This window comes from Procambarus clarkii, chromosome 20 (genome assembly GCF_040958095.1).
Source record: "Procambarus clarkii isolate CNS0578487 chromosome 20, FALCON_Pclarkii_2.0, whole genome shotgun sequence".
NCBI classification, from domain to species: domain Eukaryota; kingdom Metazoa; phylum Arthropoda; class Malacostraca; order Decapoda; family Cambaridae; genus Procambarus; species Procambarus clarkii.
The window spans coordinates 30,539,469-30,567,187 of NC_091169.1; the positions used below are offsets into that span (position 1 = coordinate 30,539,469).

At 46.1% G+C, this 27,719-nt stretch overlaps 1 protein-coding gene across 1 annotated transcript in view; it reads left to right on the forward strand.

Annotated features, from left to right (window-relative positions):
• The window catches only part of LOC123755248 (uncharacterized), a 68,142-nt gene extending 51,784 nt beyond the window's left edge, over positions 1–16,358 (forward strand). The window contains exon 5 of the mRNA XM_069328079.1: positions 15,033–16,358. Within this exon, the coding sequence (XP_069184180.1) occupies positions 15,033–16,358 (1,326 nt within the window). The remainder of the gene's footprint in view (positions 1–15,032) is intronic.
• The last annotated feature ends 11,361 nt before the right edge of the window (positions 16,359–27,719 follow it).

The following is a 27,719-nucleotide window of genomic DNA, read 5'->3' on the forward strand; positions in this document are numbered from 1 at the left end:
TCTCTCTCTCTCTCTCTCTCTCTCTCTCTCTCTCTCTCTCTCTCTCTCTCTCTCTCTCTCTCTCTCTCTCTCTCTCTCTCTCTCTCTCTCTCTCTCTCTCTCTCTCTCTCTCTCTCTCTCTCTCTTTGCGTGGTTCTTTACCTTGTTTGGACGTCCGAGATACGGTAAGAGGCGGGCTATTGGAAAGACTGAGTCATACTTTAGCTGTGAGCCACATTAGGATTACTTTAGTGTTTTACAGTCGCTGCTGTCAAGCTGTGTGCTTCTGCTCTGCCAGTGATGTGCAACCTTCATGGTCACTGAAGCGTTACAGTTAATATCCTTCCATGATATCCACACCAGTGGTGCCCTCACGGTCTCTTGCTCGTCCTCCTCACGCTGGTCTCAGGGACTGTATCGTCTTGCCTGGTGATCAACATCATCAACTTCACCTGCTGACCAACATCATCACTTGTATCATCAACTCGTGCCTTCAAAATATAGAAATTGATGTGAAGTACCTTCAGGTCAGACAGCTTCCATAAGTTGCAGGCAACAGATGCACCACAAACATTTTGGAGCGACGTAAACAGTATTATCAATAATATATATATTCTGAGATTAACAACCCCACATTGTGTGACGTGGTGTCCAGATTGTCCCAACACGGAACACTTTGTGTGATGTCTGCTGCTAAACAACCCACTTTTGTTCATACTTTTATACTAATACTGCCAGCTGTTGTGGACACCAACGAAAGCAACAACAGCAGTGGTCGATTTAGAATTGTTTTTTTTTTTTCTGTAGAGATATCTCTGGCGGAGCGTGGAGGGGGTGAGAGAGTTCTGGAGGATTATGTCCTGATCTTGTCTCTCTCTTAAGACGAATTGTGGATTTTCCCGGGATTATTTTTTTTTTGGTGCTGAAACGGATAACCGCAAATTAATACTAAGGATCTCCTGTTATCTGTTATAGAGCCTCTCACTCTATCTCTCTCTCTCTCTCTGCTTCTCACTCTTAGTATCTTTCTTCCTCTCCCCCCCCCCTCTCTTCCTTCGCCATTTTCCTCAGTATCTCTCTCCGACCTTCTCACCCTCACCCCTCACCCACCCACTCTCTCTCTCTCTCTCTCTCTCTCTCTCTCTCTCTCTCTCTCTCTCTCTCTCTCTCTCTCTCTCTCTCTCTCTCTCTCTCTCTCTCTCTCTCTCTCTCTCTCACACTTACACACACTCACACTCACACAAAGGTTCAAAAGGGTTTGAAAAGGTTCAAAGGTTTGCCACCAGACTAGTACCCGTACTGCGCGGTATGAGCTACGAGGAGAGACTACGGGAATTAAACCTCACGTCACTGGGAGACAGAAGAGTTAGGGGGGACATGATCACCACATTCAGTGTTCTCAGAGGAATTGATAGGGTAGATAAAGACAGACTATTTAACACCAGGGGCTCACGTACTAGGGGACACAGGTGGAAATTGAGTGCCCAAATGAGTCATAGAGACGTTAGAAATAATTTTTTCAGTGTCAGAGTAGTAGACAAATGGAATGCATTAGGAAGTGATGTGGTGGAGGCTGACTCCATACACAGCTTGTATGGAGTGTTGATATGATAGAGCCCAGTAGGCTCAGGAACCTGTACATTAGTTGACTGACAATTGATAGGCGGGCCCAAAGAGCTAGAGCTCAACCCCCGCCAGCACGTGTAGGGGAGTACACACACACACTGGCGTCTACGAGGCATCAGCTGGCCGCGGCGCGCCACCCCGGCTGTAACACTCGACCACTTTCGCCTCTACTCGCGCCTAATGTTTGTGGGTTTACTTTCGCCTTCACTTTTGCTTTTTTTCTTCCGCTTTTGTTTATCGTAATTTTTTTTTGTTTCTGAAGAGTTTATCGTAATTTTTTTTCTGAAGAGTTTATCGTAATTTTTTTTCTGAAGTGTTTATCGTAAAAAAAAAATCTGAAGTGTTTACCTTCCAGTTCTTCTACGTTATTTGTTCTGTAGTTTTGTAGTACAGCTGAATTCGTTCTCGAATCATAATCGCCCGGGTTCGATTCCCGGGCAGGGACAGTAAACAGGTACCCGGGAACTAGGCAACTATTGAGGGGTTGTTGACTAGACCACACACTAGAAAGTGAAGGGACGACGACGTTTCGGTCCGTCCTGGACCATTCTCAAGTCGATTGTGATGATTGAAGATTGATTGATAAAAATTAAGCCACCCAAGAGGTGGCATGGGCATGAATAGCCCGTAATAATGAATGGAGGAGAAGACAATAAATAGGCAGAAGAGAGGTGAGGAGAAGAAAATCTTAGAGGAAGAAAGCTAAGGCAAAGGAGCTGTTCTCCTGACAGCTGAGTAGACAACGCTTCGGTTTCGTAGTCCTGAGGTTCCGGGGCGATCCCCGGCGGAGGCGGAAACAAATGGGCAGTTTCTTTCACCCCGATGCCCCTGTTCACCTAGCAGTAAATAGGTACCTGGGAGTTAAACAGCTACCACGAGCTGCTTCCTGGGGGGGGGGGGGGGGCGGGTGTAACAAAAAGGAGGCCTGGTCGAGGACTGGGCCGCGGGGACGCTAAGCTCCGAAATCATCTTAAGATAACCTCAAGATAACATGCAGATTAACTCTATTGAATCGGCATCTCTAGTAAGCCGTGTCATCCAGCCTCCCCCCCCCCCTCACACTGCATTTAATAATAATAATAATTATTATTCACTGTGTCGGGGGACAGGAAGCCAGCGTGTAGTCATAAACGTTAGGCGTTTATAGAGGTCACCACCCCAGGGCCGAATTACTGACCCTGCCCAGGCGGCAACCCCACAACATGCTGACTACCTCCTGAGTACCTACTTGCTGCTAGGTGAACAGATGTACTAGGTGTTAGGAAATTGGCCCAACCATTTCTCTTCCTTCCCCCCCCCCCCCGGGATTCGATGGATTATAACCCGTTCCTCCTTAGACTCCCACCCTCACCCTGGACCCTCCCACCCTCACCCTGGGCCCTCCCACCCTCACCCTGGGCCCTCCCACCCTCACCCTGGACCCTCCCACCCTCACCCTGGGCCCTCCCACCCTCACCCTGGACCCTCCCACCCTCACCCTGGGCCCTCCCACCCTCACCCTGGACCCTCCCACCCTCACCCTGGGCCCTCCCACCCTCACCCTGGACCCTCCCACCCTCACCCTGGGCCCTCCCACCCTCACCCTGGACCCTCCCACCCTCACCCTGGGCCCTCCCACCCTCACCCTGGACCCTCCCACCCTCACCCTGAACCCTCCCACCCTCACCCTGGGCCCTCCCACCCTCACCCTGGACCCTCCCACCCTCACCCTGGGCCCTCCCACCCTCACCCTGGACCCTCCCACCCTCACCCTGAACCCTCCCACCCTCACCCTGGGCCCTCCCACCCTCACCCTGGACCCTCCCACCCTCACCCTGGGCCCTCCCACCCTCACCCTGGACCCTCCCACCCTCTCCCTGGGCCCTCCCACCCTCACCCTGGGCCCTCCCACCCTCACCCTGGGCCCTCCCACCCTCACCCTGGACCCTCCTACCCTCACCCTGGGCCCTCCCACCCTCACCCTGGACCCTCCCACCCTCACCCTGGGCCCTCCCACCCTCACCCTGGGCCCTCCCACCCTCACCCTGGACCCTCCCACCCTCACCCTGGGCCCTCCCACCCTCACCCTGGGCCCTCCCACCCTCACCCTGGGCCCTCCCACCCTCACCCTGAGCCCTCCCACCCTCACCCTGGACCCTCCCACCCTCACCCTGGGCCCTCCCACCCTCACCCTGGGCCCTCCCATACTGAGACACTCCCACCCTCACCCTGGGCCCTCCCATACTGAGACACTCCCACCCTCACCCTGGGCCCTCCCATACTGAGACACTCCCACCCTCACCCTGGGCCCTCCCCCCCTCACCCTGCCCCTCCCCCTCGGGGGCAGCAGAGGGCCCGGTAACCAATAAGATAAGCAGGTGTGAGGCGGCAGATATACAGGTGGTGACGGGGTGCGCGGACGAGCAGCAACTAACGCAGTTTTCCTCTCAGTTTGGCGTTAATTATTGTGATGTTTGGTCTCTGTTGTCATATATTGCTGTGGTCTCATATATAAAATGATTAATATTTTTGTAATGTTGCGAAATTTAATTGTAAACCTGTATTGCATTTTTGTTAGGAAAAACTCGTACAGTTTGGTGGGAGATTAGTGTTTTCAGCTAACAGAAAATGAATTGCAATAAATATATATAACTCGTTTGCTTCATTGATTACAAAATAGGACAATGCTATGGATATATACATATGTATAAATTTATCACCGATGTTTTTTTTCTGTAGTTATATTTTGAGTATCAGGGGATTTTTATTTTTATTTATTCTTCACAAATATCTGTTACCTTAAGACTATCCCGCCAAACACACACCGAAACTACGACGTTGGTACAACGTTCGAACAAGGTTTAACACCTCCTAACCAGTTATAACAACCAATATAGCAAGTTGTAACAACGTTCTAATACGTCAAAAACACCTTAAGCTAAGATGTAACAACTTTATTACAAGTTGTATCAAGCGGAAAATAGACAGTTTCGGTTTGTGTTTCCAGGGTAATTTTCTCCTGTAGGTGTTATTGTGTCATCTCAGGATATATACCGTCACGTGTACACGAGACAACGCCTGGCGGAATATTTACATGATCTCAAACTTTCAATATTTTCCGCAGGGTCTTTCAATATTTAAAATAATAATATTCAAAATAGTCTAAGTCACTTTATCAAAATTTCTTTACTCTCTCTCTCTCTCTCTCTCTCTCTCTCTCTCTCTCTCTCTCTCTCTCTCTCTCTCTCTCTCTCTCTCTCTCTCTCTCTCTCTCTCTCTCTCTCTCTCTCTCTCTCTCTCGTCTTTCATCTATCGTCCTCGCCACGAGGGCAGATAAGGGCTTCCATGCCAAGATAACACCTGTTATCTCCACGCTGATAACTCAGGCTTGTTATCTCCTTCACACTGATAACGCGACTAAATGCTTATCGCTATTGCCCGCCAACGTGGACAATTTCCTTATAACTATTGCATCTAGTTATTACGTATAGGGGCAACAGGTCCTGGTTTTCCCCTTTCTAACCAGCTATTTTTCCTCTATTATATCAACTATATATATATTTTTCTAACACACACACACACACACACACACACACACACACACACACACACACACACACACACACACACACACACACACACACACACACAAGGACCAAAGAGCCAAAGCTCAACCCCCGCAAGCCCAATTAGGTGAGCACAGGCCAGCCGGTGGCCGGGCGGACAGCACACTAGTCACGTGATCCTGTGGTCCCGGGTTCGATCCCGGGCGCCGCCGAGAAACGATGGGCAGAGTTTCTTTCACCCTATGCCCCTGTTACCTAGCAGTAAATAGGTACCTGGGAGTTAGTCAGCTGTCACAGGCTGCTTCCCGGTGTGTATGTGTGGTGTGGGAAAAAAAGTAGTAGTAGAAATAGTTGATTGACAGTTGAGAGGCGGGCCGAAAGAGCAGAGCTCAACCCCCGTAAGCACAACTAGGTGAATACACAGCCCGAAACTGTCAAGCACAAGACGAAGCTGGAAAAAGTTCAGAGGTATGCCACTAGGCTAGTCCCAGAACTAAGAGGCATGAGTAACGAGGAAATGCACCTCATCACACTGGAAGACAGAAGAGTAAGTAGAAACATGATCACTACCTACGAAATTCTCTGGAATTAACAGGGTTGAAAAGGATAAATTGTTTAACACTGGTGGTACGCGAACAAGGGGACACAGGTGGAAACTGAGTACCCACATGAGCCACAGTGACGTTAGAAAGAACTTTTTCAGTGTCAGAGTAATTAACAGATGGAATGCATTAGGCAGTGATGTGGTGGAGGCTGACTCCATACACAGTTTCAAGTGTAGATATGATAGAGCCCAGTAGGCTCAGGAACCTGTACACCAGTTGATTGACAGTTGAGAGGCGGGACCAAAGAGCCAAAGCTCAACCCACGCAAGCACAACTAGATGGGTATATACACACACATATCCCCAGAAAGTAGCCCATAGCAGCTGTCTAACTCCCAGGTCCCTATTTATTGCTAGGCGAACAGGTGCATCAGGGTGAAAGAAACTGTCCATTTGTTTCCGTTTCGGCTGGGAATCGAAACAGGGCCATTAGAAGTATGATCCCCGAGCGCTGTCCACTCAGCTGCGAGTCCCTTGAGTGTATGTACTTACCTAGTTGTACTCACATAGTTGTGCTTGCTGGGGTTGAGCTCTGGCTCTTTGGTCCCGTCTCTCAACTGTCAATCAACTGGTGAACAGATTCCTGAGCCTACTGGGCTCTATCACACACAACAACACCCGTTTTGTGTGTGTGTACTCAACTATTTGTACTCACCTATTTGTGTCTGCAGGATCGAGAATTGACTCTTGGATCCCGCCTTTCTAGCCATCGGTTGTTTACAGTAATGACTCCTGTCCCATTTCTCTATCATACGTAGTTTTAAAATTATGAATAGAATTTGCTTCCACAACCTGTTTCTTAAGTGCATTCCATTTTCCCACTACTCTCACGCTAAAAGAAAATTTCCTATCATCTCTGTGACTCATCTGAGTTTCCAACGTCCACTCATGTCCCCTCATTCTGTTACTATACCGTGTGAACATTTCGTTTATGTCCACTGTCAATCCCCTTGAGTATTTTATACGTTCCTATCATATCCCCCTCTCCCTTCTTTTTTCTAGTGCCGTAAGGCTCAGTTCCTTCAGGCGCTCTTCATACCCCATCCCATGTAACGCTGGGAAGAGTCTCGTCGCAAACTTCTGAACCTTTTCCAGTTTCCTTGTGTTTCTTCAGATGGGGACTCCATGATGAGGCGGCATACTCTAAGACTGGCCTCACGTAGGCAGTGTAAAGCGCCCTAAATGCTTCCTTACTTAGGTTTCTGAATGATGTTCTAACTTATGCCAGTGTAGAGTACGCTGCTGTTGATATCCTATTTATATGTGCCTCAGGAGATAGATTAGGTGTTACGTCCACCCCCAGGTCTCTTTCAAGCGTCGTCACAGGTAGGCTGTTCCCCTTCATTGTGTACTGTCCTTTTGGTCTCCTATCACCTAGTCCCATTTCCATAACTTTACATTTGCTCTTGTTGAACTCCAGTAGCCATTTCTCTGACCATCTCTGCCACCTGTTCAAGTCCTCTTGGAGGATCCTGCAATCCTCATCTGTCACAACTCTTCTCATCAACTTTGCGTCATCCGCGAACATCGACATGTAGGACTCAACTCCTGTAAACTTATCGTTAACGTGCATTAAAAATAAAATTGGTCTCAGCACCGATCCTTGAGGTACTCCACTCATTACTGTTCGCCAGTCCGACTTTTCGCCCCTCACCGTAACCCTTTGGCTCCTTCCTGTTAGGTAGTTCCTTATCCATGTTAGGGCCTTTCCTCCCACCCCCGCCTGCCACTCAAGTTTGAATAGCAGTCTCATGTGCGGTACTGTATCAAAGGCTTTTTGGCAGTCCAGAAATATGCAGTCTGCCCATCCTTCTCTGTCCTGTCTTATCCTCGTTGTTTTATCATAAATTTCCAAAAGGTTTGTTAGGCAAGATTTCCCTGTCCAGAACCCATGTTGATGTTTGTTTACAAACCTAATGTTCTCCAGGTGTGCATGAAGTCTTGTGTGTGTGTGTGTGTGTGTGTGTGTGTGTGTGTGTGTGTGTGTGTGTGTGTGTGTGTGTGTGTGTGTGTGTGTACCTCTAGCTTTCCTCCCTTATTCCTCCTTTCCTCACTTCCCTCACCCGATCTCGCCTTCCTTCTCTTCCTCCCTTCTCCCCTCCCTCCTTGTTTCTCTCTCCTTACGTCTCTCTCTCTTTTCCTTCACTCTCCCTCACTCACTTCCCCCTTGCTTACCCACAAGAGTCCTGGTAGCCTGGTGCATAGCGCGCAGGACTCGTAATTCTGTGGCGCGGGTTCGGTTCCCACACCAGGCAGAAACAAATGGGCAAAGTTTCTTTTACCCTGAATGCCCCTGTTACCTAGCAGTAAATAGGTACCTTGGAGTTAGTCAGCTGTCACGGACTGTTTCCAGGGGTGCGTGTGGTGTGGAGAGAGGAAAAAAAAAGTAGTTAGTAACAGTTCATTGACAGTTGAGAGGCGGGCCGAAAGAGGAAAGCTCAACTCCCGCAAACACAACTAGGTGAATACAACTAGGTGAATACATTACCTAGTAGCTTACCTATCCCCTATCTGGGGCGACCTTCCGCTCCCCCATCACCCGCACACCTGGGTAGACAAGGTCGCCACGGTCGAAAGTTTCACGGCCAAACTACCTTCACCAACCCAAACTACGGGCTCCAGTCTTCCCTATTTCCTCCGCACTCTTCTTCCCATCTTATCGCTTCCTAGTTTTATTTTTATAATTATTTACGTTCGCCAATTTGTGCCCTCAGCTTTTGACACGCTAGTTTTTCCACTCCAATTTAATTTTGTATTTTGTGCCTGATTTTTCCTTTTATTATATTATTTGACCTTCATATTTTTTCAGATTTTTCCCATATTTTGTATTTTCTGTATTTATGTTTTGTTGTCATGCATTGTTTCGATTTAATATATTGGTGCTTATTTGACCTGGCAAATTCTGCCTGCATCATGAACACAAGAGTGAATAACGTAGTGAACAAGATACTAAAAGTCACCATCTCGCACGATGGTTAGTCATACAGGGCCATGTGTTCAGTAGCCTGCACTGGCAAATTTTGGGTGCACTATGAGGATATCCTCAAGCACACGAGAGGTAATAAAGTATTATCAATTTCAAGTGAAGATATCTAGGGACTCGTCCAGCCACCTTCCACCAATAAGGTGGTGGGGATACTATTACGGCCAACCCCTCTCTATAAAGGTCCAGTAGGACCTACCCCGACCAGCCTATGTCCGTCCCGTACCCGGGATGATTCACTCAGCAAAGTTTGGTAAGGCATCTGGCATCGAACCTTTGACAGCCAGACATTGTCTTATAACGTGTGCAAGATACACATGTTGCTTGGTTCTAGTTATGGCGCAGGTCTTTCCCTGTTATAACGTTCTGCGTCCCCGTGGATGTGGATCTTCCATGGTCCAGGACCACGTGTATCTGTGTCTTCCATGGTCCAGGACCACGTGTATCTGTGTCTTCCATGGTCCAGCACCACGTGTATCTGTGTCTTCCATGGTCCAGCACCACGTGTATCTGTGTCTTCCATGGTCCAGGACCACGTGTATCTGTGTCTTCCATGGTCCAGCACCACGTGTATCTGTGTCTTCCATGGTCCAGCACCACGTGTATCTGTGTCTTCCATGGTCCAGGACCACGTGTATCTGTGTCTTCCATGGTCCAGGACCACGTGTATCTGTGTCTTCCATGGTCCAGGACCACGTGTATCTGTGTCTTCCATGGTCCAGCACCACGTGTATCTGTGTCTTCCATGGTCCAGGACCACGTGTATCTGTGTCTTCCATGGTCCAGCACCACGTGTATCTGTGTCTTCCATGGTCCAGGACCACGTGTATCTGTGTCTTCCATGGTCCAGCACCACATGTATCTGTGTCTTCCATGGTCCAGCACCACGTGTATCTGTGTCTTCCATGGTCCAGCACCACATGTATCTGTGTCTTCCATGGTCCAGCACCACATGTATCTGTGTCTTCCATGGTCCAGCACCACGTGTATCTGTGTCTTCCATGGTCCAGCACCACATGTATCTGTGTCTTCCATGGTCCAGCACCACATGTATCTGTGTCTTCCATGGTCCAGCACCACTTGTATCTGTGTCTTCCATGGTCCAGCACCACATGTATTATGTATCTTCCATGGCCCAGCACCACATGTATCTGTGTCTTCCATGGTCCAACACCACATGTATCTGTATCTTCCATGGTCCAACACCACATGTATCTGTGTCTTCCATGGCCCAGCACCACATGTATCTGTATCTTCCATGATCCAACACCACATGTATCTGCACCTTCCATGGTCCAGCACCACATGTACCTGTATCTACCATGGTCCAGCACCACATGTATCTGCATCTTCCATGGTCCAACACCACATGTATCTGCATCTTCCATGGTCCAGCACCACATGTATCTGCATTTTCCATGGTCCAGCACCACATATATCTGCATCTTCCATGGTCCACCACCACATGTATCTATATCTTCCATGGTCCAGCACCACATGTATCTGTATCTTCCACGGCCCAGCACAACATGTATCTGTATCTTCCATGGTCCAGCACCACATGTATCTGCACCTTCCATGGTCCAGCACCACATGTATCTGCATCTTCCATGGTCCAGCACCACATGTATCTGCATCTTCCATGGTCCACCACCACATGTATCTATATCTTCCATGGTCCAGCACCACATGTATCTGTATTTTCCATGGCCCAGCACCACATGTATCTGCATCTACCATGGTCCAGCACCACATGTATCTATATCTTCCATGGCCCAGCACCACATGTATCTGCATCTTCCATGGTCCAGCACCACATGTATCTGTATCTTCCATGGTCCAGCACCACATGTATCTGCATCTACCATGGTCCAGCACCACATGTATCTATATCTTCCATGGCCCAGCACCACATGTATCTGCATCTTCCATGGTCCAGCACCACATGTATCTGCATCTTCCATGGTCCAGCACCACATGTATCTGTATCTTCCATGGCCCAGCACCACATGTATCTGCATCTTCCATGGTCCAGCACCACATGTATCTGCATCTTCCATGGTCCAGCACCACATGTATCTGTATCTTCCATGGTCCAGCACCACATGTATATGCACCTTCCATGGTCCAGCACCACATGTATCTGTATCTTCCATGGTCCAGCACCACATGTATCTGCATCTTCCATGGTCCAGCACCACATGTATCTGCATCTTCCATGGTCCAGCACCACATGTATCTGCATCTTCCATGGTCCACCACCACATGTATCTGCATCTTCCATGGTCCAGCACCACATGTATCTGCACCTTCCATGGTCCAGCACCACATGTATCTGCATCTTCCATGGTCCTGCACCACATGTATCTGCATCTTCCATGGTCCAGCACCACATGTATCTGCATCTTCCATGGTCCAGCACCACATGTATCTGCACCTTCCATGGTCCAGCACCACATGTATCTGCATCTTCCATGGTCCAGCACCACATGTATCTGTGTCTTCCATGGTCCAGCACCACATGTATCTGCATCTTCCATGGTCCAGCACCACATGTATCTGCATCTTCCATGGTCCACCACCACATGTATCTGCACCTTCCATGGTCCAGCACCACATGTATCTGCATCTTCCATGGTCCAGCACCACATGTATCTGTGTCTTCCATGGTCCAGCACCACATGTATCTGCATCTTCCATGGTCCAGCACCACATGTATCTGCATCTTCCATGGCCGTTATCTTCATGGTTGGACCAAATTGCTCGTCGATTATCGAGTCAAAATTGTTTCCTTGGATAATGTAACGTATTTATTTTCTGTTATTTGTCTTATATATTGCAGAGTTTGGCGATGAAAAAGGAGAACATTTTACAACAGTTATTAAATGGTCATAAATAACGTTTAATTTGAAGGCAAAATTTGCAGCTTGTAAAAATTTGTAATTTTAGCAATAATTTCAACAACGTTTCGCTTGGAAGTCTAGACGAAGGTTTATAAATAGTTCCAAGACTTTAGTCTACCCTGAGAGCGATTTACGTGCGATAAACCTATATAATGAATGGTATACTGTATATATAATGGTATAATATATAATATAATATGGTAATAATACTAATAATAATAATAATAATACTAATAATAATAATAATAATGGTATATGGTAATAATAATAATAATAATAATAATAATATTGGTATATGGTAATAATAATATGGTGAAAATAATGGTATATATAATGGTATAATGAATGGTGTGTTGCTAACCCTTTCGTTGTCACCCTGGCGTCCTCCTGATCCTGTGGTCCCGGGCTTGATCCCGGGCGCCGGCGAGAAACAATGGGCAGAGTGTCTTTCACCCTGATTGCCCCTGTTACCTAGCAGTAAATAGGTACCTGGGAGTTAGTCAGTTGTCACGGGCTGCTTCCTGGGGGTGGAGGCCTGGTCGAGGACCGGGCCGCGGGGACACTAAGCCCCGAAATCATCTCAAGATAACCTCAAGATAACCTCTCAGTCTCGTAGGAAGGGCAGACTGACGTACTGATAAGAATACTTTCCTTTCTCGAGGTGGCCCCTTGGCTGAGGATCTGCCTGCTCCAGGGTGTGCTGCTGTCCGGTACTTATATACTGGTAGGGTGAACAGAGGCATCTGGTGTAAGGAAACGTTGGCCAAACGCCTCTTCTTGTGCACGCGACGAGTCACAATAACGTGGCTGAAGTATGTTGACCAAAAAAAGTCGTCCCTTCAACTTCTAGTATGTGGTCTGGTCAAGCCTCTTCTTCCTCGGGAATCGAACTCGGGACTCTACGGTTGTGAGCCAGTTGCTTTATTTACATAAACCTGTTGAGTAGACGTGTAATCTGCGAGGGGCTCACACCGCCTCTGGCTCCTCGCTTCCGGGAAAATGGCGCCGCCATCATGGTGGGCCAGGGAAGGCGCCGCGAAAGTGACCGAAGTGAGAAGAAAGCGAGATAAGATAAGAGAAAGCAGAAAGAAAAATGAGTAGTGTACGAAAGTTTAGTGTGACGGAAAGTGAGGTGTGAGAGAAAGGTAATGGGGCAAAATGAGATAGGCTGAGGATCAATTAAGTGTAAAGAGAATCAGATAAGAGAAAGTTAAAGAAAACGAAACATATGATCAATATTGAGAATATGATGAGAGAAAGTTAGATTAAAATTAAAAGTCTGATTAGGGGTAGAAAAGCCTTATGAAAGTACAGTGAGAGAGACAAACAGATAAATGGAAAACTGATATTTTAAGACACTCCAAGGAAATCACAAGTCTATCGATAGATGTCTATGAGATGTTATATAAATATATATATATATATATATATATATATATATATATATCCTGTTTGTCAGGATATCTCTGGTGGTATCCAGACGAATATTTATTTGCCAGGATATCACCTGATAATAATATTCACTAGAGATATCCTGGTGAGATATCTCGGGTGAATATTTGGGACACCCCCAAAACGGGGGGATCTCCCTACCTTACTCCAGCATTTTTAGACCTACGCGGATCTCATTTTGCACCTTTGGCTGCGTCTCTATATCGCATTGCCTTAACATTTGCAAATGATTTTCTTTAGTGGTCTTTTTCATGTGTAAACAGAGAAACGGGCATCGTTTCTGTTTCTGTATCTGTTTACAGTGTTGCCGTTGTGGGTACTATCAGTGTCTTCTTGTTCCTCAACGCTTCTGTTGTGTTCAACATTATCGTTGTTGCTCTCGAAGCTACTGGCTCCCGCAGACCATAAGAACATTAGAACAAAGGCAACTGCAGAAGGCCTATTGGCCCATACGAGGCAGCTCCCATCTACAACCACCCAATCCCACTCATATACATGTCCAACCCACGCTTGAAACAATCGAGGGACCCCACCTCCACTATGTTACGCGGCAATTGGTTCCACAAATCAACAACCCTGTTACTGAACCGGTATTTACCCAAGTCTTTCCTAAATCTAAACTTATCCAATGAGTCACAATAACATGGGTGAAGATATGATGACCAGAGCATGACTTGATAATGCTCCATGATGGATCGAAACGTTGTCGTTTCATCATTTTATGATGTATGGTTTGGTCACCATACTGACTCCCGTTGTTTGTGTTCATATTGTTGTTATCCTTATCTACGGACATACATGACAACTAGCGTCTAACTGGCTGTTTATGTACAACAATAAATTTTATCCCTAGGGGCGAATTTATTGGGCAGCGTCACTCATCCTGTGAGTGGACACACCGCCATAGTGAGAGTATTGGGCAGCGTCACTCATCCTGTGAGTGGACACACCGCCATAGTGACAGTATTGGGCAGCGTCACTCATCCTGTGAGTGGACACACCGCCATAGTGACAGTATTGGGCAGCGTCACTCATCCTGTGAGTGGACACACCGCCATAGTGACAGTATTGGGCAGCGTCACTCATCCTGTGAGTGGACACACCCCCATAGTGAGAGTATTGGGCAGCGCCACTCATCCTGTGAGTGGACACACCCCCATAGTGACAGTATTGGGCAGCGCCACTCATCCTGTGAGTGGACACACCGCCATAGTGACAGTATTGGGCAGTGCCACTCATCCTGTGAGTGGACACACCGCCATAGCAGCATGTACAACACTCCCCCAGTAGGAAGAAAACCCGCTGGGTTGTTCATCCTGTCACTTGTACTCTCACACAGCTGGGACTTTTTTTTAGCTCATTGTCCTGTTGTAACAAATCCAGGACGTTCCCCCTCTCGAAGTGTCGAGTGTGAAGATAATTCTGGCCATCCCATGTCAACTGTGTTATCACACATGCCTCACTGTATGCTGGAGACACCTCCTACCCTCTCACACGCTGCTTATTTTGTCCGTAGGAGGAGAACTTTTTCCCCACAGGAAGATCTAAGCGTACGCGAGTAGTAAACAGCAGTCAGATTGCTTATTTTGTGATATTAGGCTCCCCAGGCCTAATACGTACTCTATTTGGCTCCCCAGGCCTAATACGTACTCTATTAGGCCGTATACAGCCTAATACGTAGTAATACGTACTCATCAGTACCGCAGTCTTGAAGCAGCTTCATCACTTGTCATAAGGGAAGAGGGTAAACTTATTTAGTATGGCAAGACCTCCATACTAAGGTCTTGGTATACCTTAGTATGGAGGTAAGGTATACCAAGCCTATACCGGCTTATGGAGGTAAGGTATACCTCCAGGCGACACAGCCTCTTCCTCACAGGCGACCATTAACAACGCATACAAATACTTATTGTCTTTATTTTGTTCACTTGACATATCAGCTCTGGTTGGACAAGTGGCTCCATCGTCTGATCTGGCAACAGTGGTCACGGGGACACATCTGGCAACAGTGGTCAACGGGGACACATCTGGCAACAGTGGTCACGGGGACACATCTGGCAACAGTGGTCAACGGGGACACATCTGGCAACAGTGGTCACGGGGACACATCTGGCAACAGTGGTCACGGGGACACATCTGGCAACAGTGGTCACGGGGACACATATGGCAACAGTGGTCACGGGGACACATCTGGCAACAGTGGTCACGGGGACACATCTGGCAACAGTGGTCACGGGACACATCTGGCAACAGTGGTCAACGGGGACACATCTGGCAACAGTGGTCACGGGACACATCTGGCAACAGTGGTCAACGGGGACACATCTGGCAACAGTGGTCACGGGACACATCTGGCAACAGTGGTCAACGGGGACACATCTGGCAACAGTGGTTACGGGACACATCTGGCAACAGTGGTCAACGGGGACACATCTGGCAACAGTGGTCACGGGACACATCTGGCAACAGTGGTCAACGGGGACACATCTGGCAACAGTGGTCAACGGGGACACATCTGGCAACAGTGGTCAACGGGGACACATCTGGCAACAGTGGTCAACGGGGACACATCTGGCAACAGTGGTCAACGGGGACACATCTGGCAACAGTGGTCAACGGGGACACATCTGGCAACAGTGGTCAACGGGGACACATCTGGCAACAGTGGTCACGGGACACATCTGGCAACAGTGGTCACGGGACACATCTGGCAACAGTGGTCACGGGACACATCTGGCAACAGTGGTCACGGGACACATCTGGCAACAGTGGTCAACGGGGACACATCTGGCAACAGTGGTCACGGGACACATCTGGCAACAGTGGTCACAAGACACATCTGGCAACAGTGGTCACGGGACACATCTGGCAACAGTGGTCACAGTACACATCTGGCAACAGTGGTCACAGGACACATCTGGCAACAGTGGTCACAGGACACATCTGGCAACAGTGGTCACAGGACACATCTGGCAACAGTGGTCACAGGACACATCTGGCAACAGTGGTCACGGGACACATCTGGCAACAGTGGTCACGGGACACATCTGGCAACAGTGGTCACGGGACACATCTGGCAACAGTGGTCACGGGACACATCTGGCAACAGTGGTCACAGGACACATCTGGCAACAGTGGTCACGGGACACATCTGGCAACAGTGGTCACGGGACACATCTGGGTTTCCACGGGCGTGGAAATTAATTGTCCACATCGCGGCAACCTCCTTGGCACAGACTTTAACACGTGTTATGGTCTTATTTTAGTTTTACACAAAGCTTAAATGTCAGTGGGTGTGAGGAAGTGTCCAGTCTGTTGTGATATACTTCATGAGAAGCTTAACTGTGCTTGGCTTCTGTATGACTTCCATGTCCCGGGTGTATCAGGTGTGTGGGAAGAGCGAGGGAGAGGAATAAAATGAAGAGTGTTTAGAATAGGGGTCGTAGGGTGAAATCAATACGAGAAGGGAGAGAAAGAGAGAGAATGCATGCGTGAAAGTGCTTGAGCAAAGTAGACCAGAAAACAATACCTTCAGACTATACCGATGTTATCTGCCAGGAACAGTAACTACCATCATGGTCACTCAGGATAGGTGGTTTCCCTGCTACTCTCCGTGGTACACTGCCGGCAGGAGTCACAGTACCGCCACACCCTCGTAGTCATTGAATAACATAAAAAAATACGAACTGCAGAGGGCCTATTGCCTTACGAGGCACCTCCAATTTATTACCATCCAATCCCACTCATATACATGTTCAACCCACGTTTGAAACAATCAAGGGACCCCACCTCCACCTCCCTGCCACTCTCCATTGTGTTTAGAAAATTACTGGTAACAGGGGGAGCTGCCAAAAATATGGAAGACTGCTAATATAGACCCGATATACAAAAAGGGGGATGGCAGGAGGCACTAAACTACAGGCCGGTGTCCCTAACTTGCATACCATGCAAATTGATGGAAAAGATTGTGCGAAAAAAGCTAGTGGAACATTTGGAGCGAAAGAACTTTGTAACACAGCATCAACATGGGTTCAGAGAAGGCAAATCCTGCCTCACAGGATTAACTGAATTCTTGGACCAGGCAACAAAAATCAGGCAAGAAAGAGAGGGGTGGGCTGACTGCGTATTTTTGGATTACAAGGAAGTCTAGCACAATACCACACAAGAGACTAGTATACAAGCTGGAGATGCAGGCTGGGGGGAAAGGGAAGGTACTCCATTGGATAAGGGCGTACCTAAGCAACAGAAGACAGCGAGTCACTGTGAGGGAGGCGAGGTCTCAGATTGGCAGTGTCATCAGTGGAGTCCCACAGGGTTCCGTCCTTGGACCTATATACTAGTTCTGATATATATAAATGATCTCCCAAAGGGAATATACTCGTTCAATGTTTGCTGATGATGCAAAAATTATGAGCATCTCTACGTGTTGAATTATTGGCTGTTGTGTGTGTGTGTGTGTGTGTGTGTGTGTGTGTGTGTGTGTGTGTGTGTGTGTGTGTGTGTGTGTGTGTGTGTGTGTGTGTGTGCATTTCCTGCTTGTACTTACTATTTGTGCCTACTGCTTCTGCTGCTGCTACTTTTGAGGTTGTTTCTTCTGCTGCTGCTGCTGCTGAGACTGCTGTTACTGGTGCTAATTGTGGTAGCTGGCGCTTGTGTACCCACAGGTACTGCTGAGGCTACAAGTTGATGCTGCTGCTCCTTGTACTGGCCTTGTAATATTGCTGCTGCCACAACCACTAATTACTATTTTAAATTGCAATTGGTGATCACTGTTGCTACTATTAGTGTTAACATACTAATGCTCTACTTCTAATGCTTCAAATAATAATAATTAGTAATATGATAATGTCTTCTCACACATATAACAACAGAGGATAAAACCCCGCACTTGCGTATATGTGAAATTTATGTAAGGAATTTACACCATGTCTTTCGCAGTCTCCTGAGTGCTTTATCAAGGTCTGAGAGTGTGATTAGGAAGAGACTTACATCTAAGTCTCAATTAAGTCGTAAGTAGATGTAAGTCTCAATTAAGTTGTAAGTAGAGTAGAGGCTGAGATGTAAGTCTCGTCTTAATCTTACTCTCAAACTTTGATAAAGCACTCAGGAGAGTGCGAAAGACTTGGTGTAAATTTCTTATATAAATTTCACATATACACAAGTGTAGGTTTTTATCCTAAATAATAATAATAATAATAATAATAATAATAATAATAATAATAATAATAATAACACACAGAAAAATCACAGTAACGTAATATATATCAGCGAGAAAATTCACTGAGGCTTTCATTAACATTAACAATAATAGTAATAAGGCAGCGTCTGGGATGCTCTCGGACGCAGGTTCGAATCCTCGTCACGGCCCTTGTGGATTTGTTCATTTGATGCATCACGCAATTGTGATTTGTGTGTGTGTAATAGTAATACTAACAGTTATAATAATAAGAATAAGAATAAGAATAAGATTGGTAACTAAGGAAACTCTTGATATGAATGTTGGGTTGGTGGGTGTTATGACGCTATAGAGAGCTTTTATGAGAGCATTCAACTAGAGGAGAGAGGAGTGCGAGAGTGATAGTTTGCTTCAAGTCATTGACACGCAGAGGAAAGTGTGTGTGCTTGCTCGCGCGTGTGTGTGTGTGTGTGTGTGTTGTGTGTGTGTGTGTGTGTGTGTGCTTGCTCGCGCCCCTGTGTGTACTCACCTAGCTGTACTCGCGAAGGATGAGCTACAACTCTTTGGTCCCGCTTCTCAACGTATAATTCATTAGTGAAATAGATTCAAGAGATGGTCGAACTCCGACATGTTTACCTTTGAAGTTGTGTACGGAATCTGCCTCCATCACTTCACTCTCAGTGCATTCCTGTTTTCACTATTCATGACAATGAAAAATATATTTCCAATGTCTTCGTGGCTCATGGGGGTACTTAGTTTCCATTACACACAGAGATCACACTAACGTGATGCATCAAATGAACAAATCCACAAGGGCCGTGACGAGGATTCGAACCTGCGTTCTGGAGCATCCCAGACACTGACTGAGCTACGACAGGGTAAATGGGTTGAAACCGAAGTTCTACTGAACTTAGCAGAGTTCTACATTACTTAGTTTCCATCTTTGTCTCTAATTTTGTGTACAACCCACACTAAATAGTCTGCCTGTGTCTGAGCTGTCTGCTCCACTGAGAATATTGTAGTGATCATGTCTGCCCCGTTGCTTTGATCTTCCACAAGATGTTTAATATTTTGTCATCATTGGTAACTACAAGCTCTGGGACTAGTCTGGTGGTATACGTCTACAATTTGTCCAGTTTTGTTCTGTGCTTATAATGAGATAAGGACTCCATGCTGGTGCTGCATATTGCAAAGTTGACCAGACGTGTGGGATACAAGGTCTTGAATGACATTGTAGGCTCATAAAGGCGTTCTTATTTCGACCAACATTGCATGTGCAACTGGTAATATTTGTATGATGTCGCCTTTTGCTGACAATTTAGGTTTAAAATAAAGTCTTTTGATTTGTTTAAATCTTGAAGGGTTTCCTCATCTATTATATACATTTTTTTCCGTCCACTTGATCCCAGCAGCCAGCTTCACTATTTTATACTTGCTGTACAGCTTGCTACACTTTTCATTCATTTAGTCCAGGTCTTCATGTTGCTTGTTGCAGTCTTCCGTCGTATTTAGCCTCCTAATATTTTTTGCATCATAAGCAAACATGGAGAGGAATGGATCTATCCCGTCTGGCAAGTTTTTATCGTAGATTACGAATAGGGTTGGCCCTAATACTGACCCCTGTGGTATGCCACTGGTAACATTCTTTTACTGTGAGGTCTCTCACTGTGTCTCCTCTGTTACAGACTTACCGCTTTATCCTCTGGAGCTCCTTCCTTGTCACTCCTGTCTGCTTCCATATGTTGTGTACCTGTCTTTTATGGGTAATGTGTCAAAGAATTTTTGTCAGTATAAAAATGAACAATATACTCACCCTTCTCTGTGTTCAGATCTCAGTTGCTCGACCATGAAACATTTATCAAGTTTATGAGGCAGGATGCCATCCCTGAACACATGCTGGTGTTGTGTTATAAAGAATCTCTTGAGACGCTCTACCAGCCGCTGATCACTGTTGCCATTATCTTGCATGATATGTAGGTAAGGGACATAAGCCTTTAGTTTAGTGCCTCCTGTCTGTATCCAGTTATAACTCCCAACTCTTTGGTAGTTCTCCTGGGTCTTCTTTCACTGTGTGGAGGTTTGTATGCTACTATGACCTTACGCCTTCCTGTTCTTGTATTCATGTTATATAGTCATTGTCTCCTGCACATCCATGGAATTGAAAGCTCCTCAGTGACCAGTCGTCTCTGATCAACAGGGGACCACTTCCCCTCCCACATCTTTCTTGCAGCGTGGTAACCTTGAGGGACAATACATTAGTTATGACTCCTGACAGATTAGTTTATGTGAGTGCAATTACTCCCAGGTTCTCTTCGTGTGTCCGTTCTTTGATTTCAGTCGTCTTGTTTTTACTGTTGGAGAGAAGTTGTAATCAGGCAGATTGGTTTTGATTTACTATGGTATGTGGGGGTGGGGGGGGGGTCAGTTACAGCCCTGGTCCTGTGCCAGGTAAGGCCACTACGGGTTTACCATAGCCCGTACTACTTGCAACTTTTTGTTCCCAGTTGCTGAATCTAAATCAACAACAACACAGTATTTGGGATTTGGGGATGAAGTTTGGGGAGAAAGGCAGGTAGGGAAGGGGAAGGGGAAGGGAAGTGGGGTTTGTGTTGAGTACAAGGGCAAGGGGTGGTTGTGAGTGAGAGTGAGGAAGGGGAGGATTTATGGAGTGTTGAGGTAGTCCTTGGAGTAATGGTGTTGGAGGACACGGGTCTCCCACCTTCTTCCCTTGCCTTGCACCTCCATGTTCGTGTATCGGTGGATGAAGATGACATCACCATACTCTTCTCGCACTGGGCGTCCTCTGCTTACCCTGCTAGCCTCCGCCTGCGCCCCGCCCCTCTATCACTCATTTGAAAAAGACTCTCAGTCAACCTTTTCTCGTTCATTTGGTATGTGTGACGTTGTGATCATATCTTCTCTGAATATTATGTTTTCAATTCTTTGTTTTTCTTATTTCTATCACATATTTTGTTGTAAATCTCTAAGAGTTTTTCAGTTGTCTATCTTCTCGTGCTTCACTGGGTGGTATTCCATGCCGTTGTTGCATATTTTAGAGCTAAACTAATGTAGGTTGTGTTTAAATCGTCTTGAAGAAGTCAATGAAACAGTTTTTAAAAGTAGTCCGTATTTTGTATATTTTCCCGTAGCCTACCTAACTGACGGTATCTTATTTATATATGAATTAGGCTCCAAATTTAATGTTGGATGTGGTGTGTGTGCTCACCAAGTTGTACTTGCGGGTGTTGAGCTCTGGCTCTTTGGTTCCGCCTCTCAACTGTCAGTCAACTGGTGTACAGATTACTGAGCCTACTGGGCTCTATCATTTCTACATTTGAAACTGTGTATGGAGTCAGCTTCCACCACGTAACTGCCTAACGCATTCCATCTGTTAACTACTCTGACACTGAAAAAGTTCTTTTTAATGTCTCTGTGGCTCATTTGGGTACTCAGTTTCCACCTGTGTCCCCTTGTTCGTGTTCCACCCGTGCTTCAGCATTTCCTCGTACCTCATACCTCTCAGTTCCGGGACAAGTCTGGTGGCATACCGCTGAATCTTCTCTAACTTTGTCTTGTGTTTAACTAGGTATGGACTCCGGGCTGGAACTGCATATTCCAGGATTGGTCTGGCATAAGTGGTATACAGGGTCCTGAATGATTCCTTACACAAGTTTCTAAAGTCAGTTCTTATGTTGGCCGCCCTAGCATATGCCATTGATGATATCCTTTTGATGTGGGCCTCTGGGGACAAGTTCGGTGTGATATCATCCCCCAGGTCTTTCTCTCTATTTGACTCTTGCAGGATTTCACCTCCCAGATGATACCTTGTGTTCAGCCTTCTGCTCCCTTCGCCTAATATCATTACTTTACAGTGTGTGTGTGTGTGTGTGTGTGTGTGTGTGTGTGTGTGTGTGTGTGTGTGTGTGTGTGTGTGTGTGTGTGTGTGCCTGTACACACCGTACACTCACCACACCCTGCAGGGTGTACAACATGTCTACAACCAGCTTCAAGAAGAAATACTTTCTCATATTTCTCGTGCAGTTATATTTAGTGTGAGTGTGTGTTCCCTGGTTCTTCCTGCAACAATAATAAAGGAACCTTTATATATCTATACAAGAAACTAGTGTTAGCTCGGCTGACACTTAACCTTGCGGTACTCCACTCCAAATCTTCCCTTATTACAAGCACTTCCCTCATATCTTCCTTCTCGTTCGTCTTTCAGTAAGGAGGCTGTCACTCAGCTTAGTGATTTATACTAATTAATATACCACCATTTTATTTAGTTTTATATATGGCATTTGACCAAATTATAAATGTACTCTTCTACAATTCTCTCATTAAAATTGCAAGTTCGATATGCAGGATTTTCCAGATCTCAGAGCAAATATTTGTTTTTATTTGATAAAGTGGAAATGTGACGATGGATTGTACCCATCTTTCCCTAATGATTCAGCCACAATGTCGGTTTTGTTGGCATGAATTGGTTGTCTTGTTTTTATTATTATTATTATTATTATTATTTTCTACCACAGACGTGGCCAGACATTTACAATGCAAACCAGCATATATACATTTTCTTCTGTCCTCCATGGACAGGGTTAGAGATCAGTTAAACATATAGTTCAGGGGGTTGTCTTGTGTAAGGAACTAACAGCAGTATGAGGAGACAGCGCTCGTAGTTAGACTACTTGGTTTTACCTTTACACAACCAGAATTAGACAATTGGCTATGTCTTTGTTGTTCATTTGCTAGAAAGTTCTCACCAAATTGATTGGGAGATGACTTCTTCAGTAACGAATTGTAACAGCATCACGTGTTAATGTCTTCGTGATTTATACACAATTATATATATATATATATATATATATATATATATATATATATATATATATATATATATAATGTGTCTATATATAGATAGATATTGGTCTAGGTATTCCGAAGGTAAAATCTTGAATTTGCTATCATTTAAGCTGTAAATTCAATTGGATGAAAGAGTTTTTGAATTTCTCATAAACATTTAGTATGGCCATAAAAATGGAGCATCATAAGTGTTAACAATTTCAGGCACATGATTACAACGAGGCTTCACTCCGGCAGTAAGCCCATGGAAAAGCTTACCAAGAGGGGCAGGGAAGAGTAACACCGAAAATACATGCAATAAGTACGTCTGAAAGCCTTTATTGTAATGCACATCTCATATAACACTGTTATCACTCTGACACAGACAAGCTGCTCTGCTTGGTCCCACTGACCTGTATAGCTGTTACTGCATTTCCTTAATACTTGTATGTATGTATGTATTTACTATTTGTGCCTGCTCTTGGACCCCGCCTTTCTAACCAATCTATTTGTCCTCTATTATATCTACGACATATATATTTCTCTATAACACATGCACACACACACACACACACACACACACACACACACACACACACACACACACACACACACACACACACACACACACACACACACACACACACACACACACACACACACTCACACACACACACACTCACACACACACACATACACACACACACACACACACACACACACACACACACACACACACACACACACACACACACACACACACACACACACACACACACACACATTCCTTTCCTTCCCGTCCTCCCTCCCCTTTCACCCCATACCCTCCCTGTCCCTCCCCCTTCACTGGATCCCCCGCCCCTCATTCCAGTATCCTCTGAGATCCTGTTACCCACCTCACAGGTCCTCACACCCATGGAACAGCCTCCCCCACCAGCAGAACACTCACCAAGGAGGCGATTTGAGAAGGGACAGAAGAAAGTGAGCCTCAAAGCGATGTACACTAACATAGATGGAATTACAAATAAAGCAAATGAGCTTGGAGAACTGGTACTAGAGGAAAACCCAGACATAATAGCCCTCACAGAAACAAAGATCACGAAAACAATAACAAATGCAGTGTTTCCACAGGACTATTATATTATGCGGAAAGAGAGGGAAGGAAGAGGTGGGGGTGGTGTAGCTCTGCTGGTAAGAAAAGACTGGGATTTTGAGGAGATGGATATTCAGGGCTGTGAAGGTTTCAGTGACTACATAGCAGGTACTGTAACAAATGGAGGGAAAAAAATTATAGTCGCAGTCATATATAATCCACCACCAAATGACAGAAGACCTAGACAGGAATATGATAGAAACAACATGGCCACCATTAACATAATAGAAAGAGCAGCTTCTGTTGCTAGCAGGAATGGATCTGGACTACTAATTATGGGAGACTTCAACCATGGGAAGATAGATTGGAAGAACAGAGACCCGCATGGAGGACCAGAAACATGGAGAGCTAAGCTGCTGGACGTGGCAACAAGAAACTTTCTAAGCCAGCATACCAAAGAGCCAACAAGAATGAGAGGAGAAGATGAACCAGCAATGCTTGATTTGATATTTACCCTAAATGAATGGGATATAAGGGAAGTTAAGATGGAAGCGCCCTTGGGAATGAGTGACCACAGTGTATTGAACTTTGAGTACCTGGTAGAGCTAGGACTTATCTCCCCCCAAAAAGAACTAGGACTCAAAAGGCTGGCATACCGAAAGGGGAATTATGAACAGATGAGAAGTTTCCTAAGTGAAATACCTTGGGACACAGACCTCAGAGACAAGTCTGTACAGGGTATGATGGACTATGTTACCCAAAAGTGTCAGGAGGCAGTAAACAGGTTCATCCCGGCCCAAAGGGAAAAATCCGAGAAGCAACAAAAGAATCCATGGTATAATAGGGCATGTATGGAAGCGAAGAAACTGAACAAAAAGGCGTGGAGGAACTTCCGGAATAACAGAACACCAGAAAGCAGGGAGAGATACCAGAGAACCAGGAATGAGTACGTCAGGGTGAGAAGAGAAGCAGAGAAAATTTTTGAAAATGATATAGCAAACAAAGCCAAGACCGAACCAAAGCTACTCCACAGTCACATCAGAAGGAAAACAACAGTGAAAGAACAGGTATTGAAACTTAGAACAGGCGAGGACAGGTATACAGAGAATGACAGAGAGGTGTGTGAGGAACTCAACAAGAGGTTCCAGGAGGTCTTCACAATAGAACAGGGTGAGGTCACTGTGCTAGGAGAAAGGGAGGTAAACCAGGCGGCCTTGGAGGAGTTCGAAATTACGAGAGAGGAGGTCAAGAGACACCTGCTGGATCTGGATGTTAGAAAGGCGGTTGGTCCAGATGGGATCTCACCATGGGTACTGAAAGAGTGTGCAGAGGCACTTTGCTTGCCACTCTCCATAGTGTATAGTAAATCACTAGAGACGGGAGACCTACCAGAAATATGGAAGACGGCGAATGTGGTCCCAATATACAAAAAGGGCGACAGACAAGAGGCACTGAACTACAGGCCAGTGTCCTTGACTTGTATACCATGCAAGGTGATGGAGAAGATCGTGAGAAAAAACCTGGTAACACATCTGGAGAGAAGGGACTTCGTGACAAATCGCCAACATGGATTCAGGGAGGGTAAATCTTGCCTTACAGGCTTGATAGAATTCTACGATCAGGTGACAAAGATTAAGCAAGAAAGAGAGGGCTGGGCGGACTGCATTTTCTTGGATTGTCGGAAAGCCTTTGACACAGTACTGCATAAGAGGCTGGTACATAAGCTGGAGAGACAGGCAGGTGTAGCTGGTAAGGTGCTCCAGTGGATAAGGGAGTATCTAAGCAATAGGAAGCAGAGAGTTACGGTGAGGGGTGAGACCTCCGATTGGCGTGAAGTCACCAGTGGAGTCCCACAGGGCTCTGTACTCGGTCCTATCTTGTTTCTGATATATGTAAATGATCTCCCGGAGGGTATCGATTCATTTCTCTCAATGTTTGCGGACGATGCTAAAATATGAGAAGGATTAAAACCTTCTATTTGAGGACTGTTTGAGGCTTCAAGAAGACCTAGACAAGCTGAAGGAATGGTCGAACAAATGGTTGTTAGAGTTTAACCCAACCAAATGTAATGTAATGAAGATAGGTGTAGGGAGCAGGAGGCCAGATACAAGGTATCATCTGGGAGAGGAAATTCTTCAGGAGTCAGAGAAGGAAAAAGACTTGGGGGTTGATATCACGCCAGACCTGTCTCCTGCAGCACATATCAAGCGGATAACATCAGCGGCATATGCCAGGCTGGCCAACATACGAACGGCATTCAGAAACTTGTGTAAAGAATCATTCAGAACTTTGTATACCACATATGTCAGGCCAATCCTGGAGTATGCAGCCCCAGCATGGAGTCCATATCTAGTCAAGGATAAGACTAAACTGGAAAAGGTTCAAAGGTTTGCCACCAGACTAGTACCCGAGCTGAGAGGTATGAGCTACGAGGAGAGACTACGGGAATTAAACCTCACTTCGCTGGAAGACAGAAGAGTTAGGGGGGACATGATCACCACATTCAAGATTCTGAAGGGGATTGATAGGGTAGATAAAGACAGTCTATTTAACACAAGGGGAACACGCACAAGGGGACACAGGTGGAAACTGAGTGCCCAAATGAGCCACAGAGATATTAGAAAGAACTTTTTTAGTGTCAGAGAGGTTGACAAATGGAATGCATTAGGGGGTGATGTGGTGGAGGCTCACTCCATACACAGTTTCAAGTGTAGATATGACAGAGCCCGATAGGCTCAGGAATCTGTACACCTGTTGATTGACGGTTGAGAGGCGGGACCAAAGAGCCAGAGCTCAACCCCCGCAAACACAACTAGGTGAGTACAACTAGGTGAGTACACACATACACACACACACACACACTCACACACACACACACACACACACACACACACACACACACACACACACACACACACACACACACACACACACGTGTGTGTGTGTGTGTTTCTACTTTCTAAATGTGTGTGTGTTTCTACTTTCCTCCACTTTCTAAGGTGGAGGCCAAGACCGTCAGTAGTTTCAAAGCGTTATATGACAAAGAGTGCTGGGAAGAAGGGACACCACGAGCGTAGCTCTCATCCTGTAACTACACTTAGGTAATTACACATCCCCATAAAGCAGCCTGTAGCAGTTCACATTCACTACCTGAGACACCTGAGAGACCCTGAGTCTCTACCTTAGAGACACTACCTGGCGGACATCGTCAAGGCAGTGTCCGTCACTCTCACCACAGATTCTGCAACTCCGCTGTTCAACTGTTGTTTCCATCCCAAGTCTCCATGGATATTTGTATCCAAGACGGATTCTCGCTATTACTGATTCTCTCCCTCGGCCACCTCCTCTCCGTACATATTGATTTGGATTGCCAGCTGCAACCATATTGTACCAGCGTATGTATGTATGTATGTATGTATGTATGTATGTATGTATGTATGTATGTATGTACTCACCTAGTTCTCACCTAGTTGTGTTTGCGGGGGTTGAGCTCTGGCTCTTTGGTCCCGCCTCTCA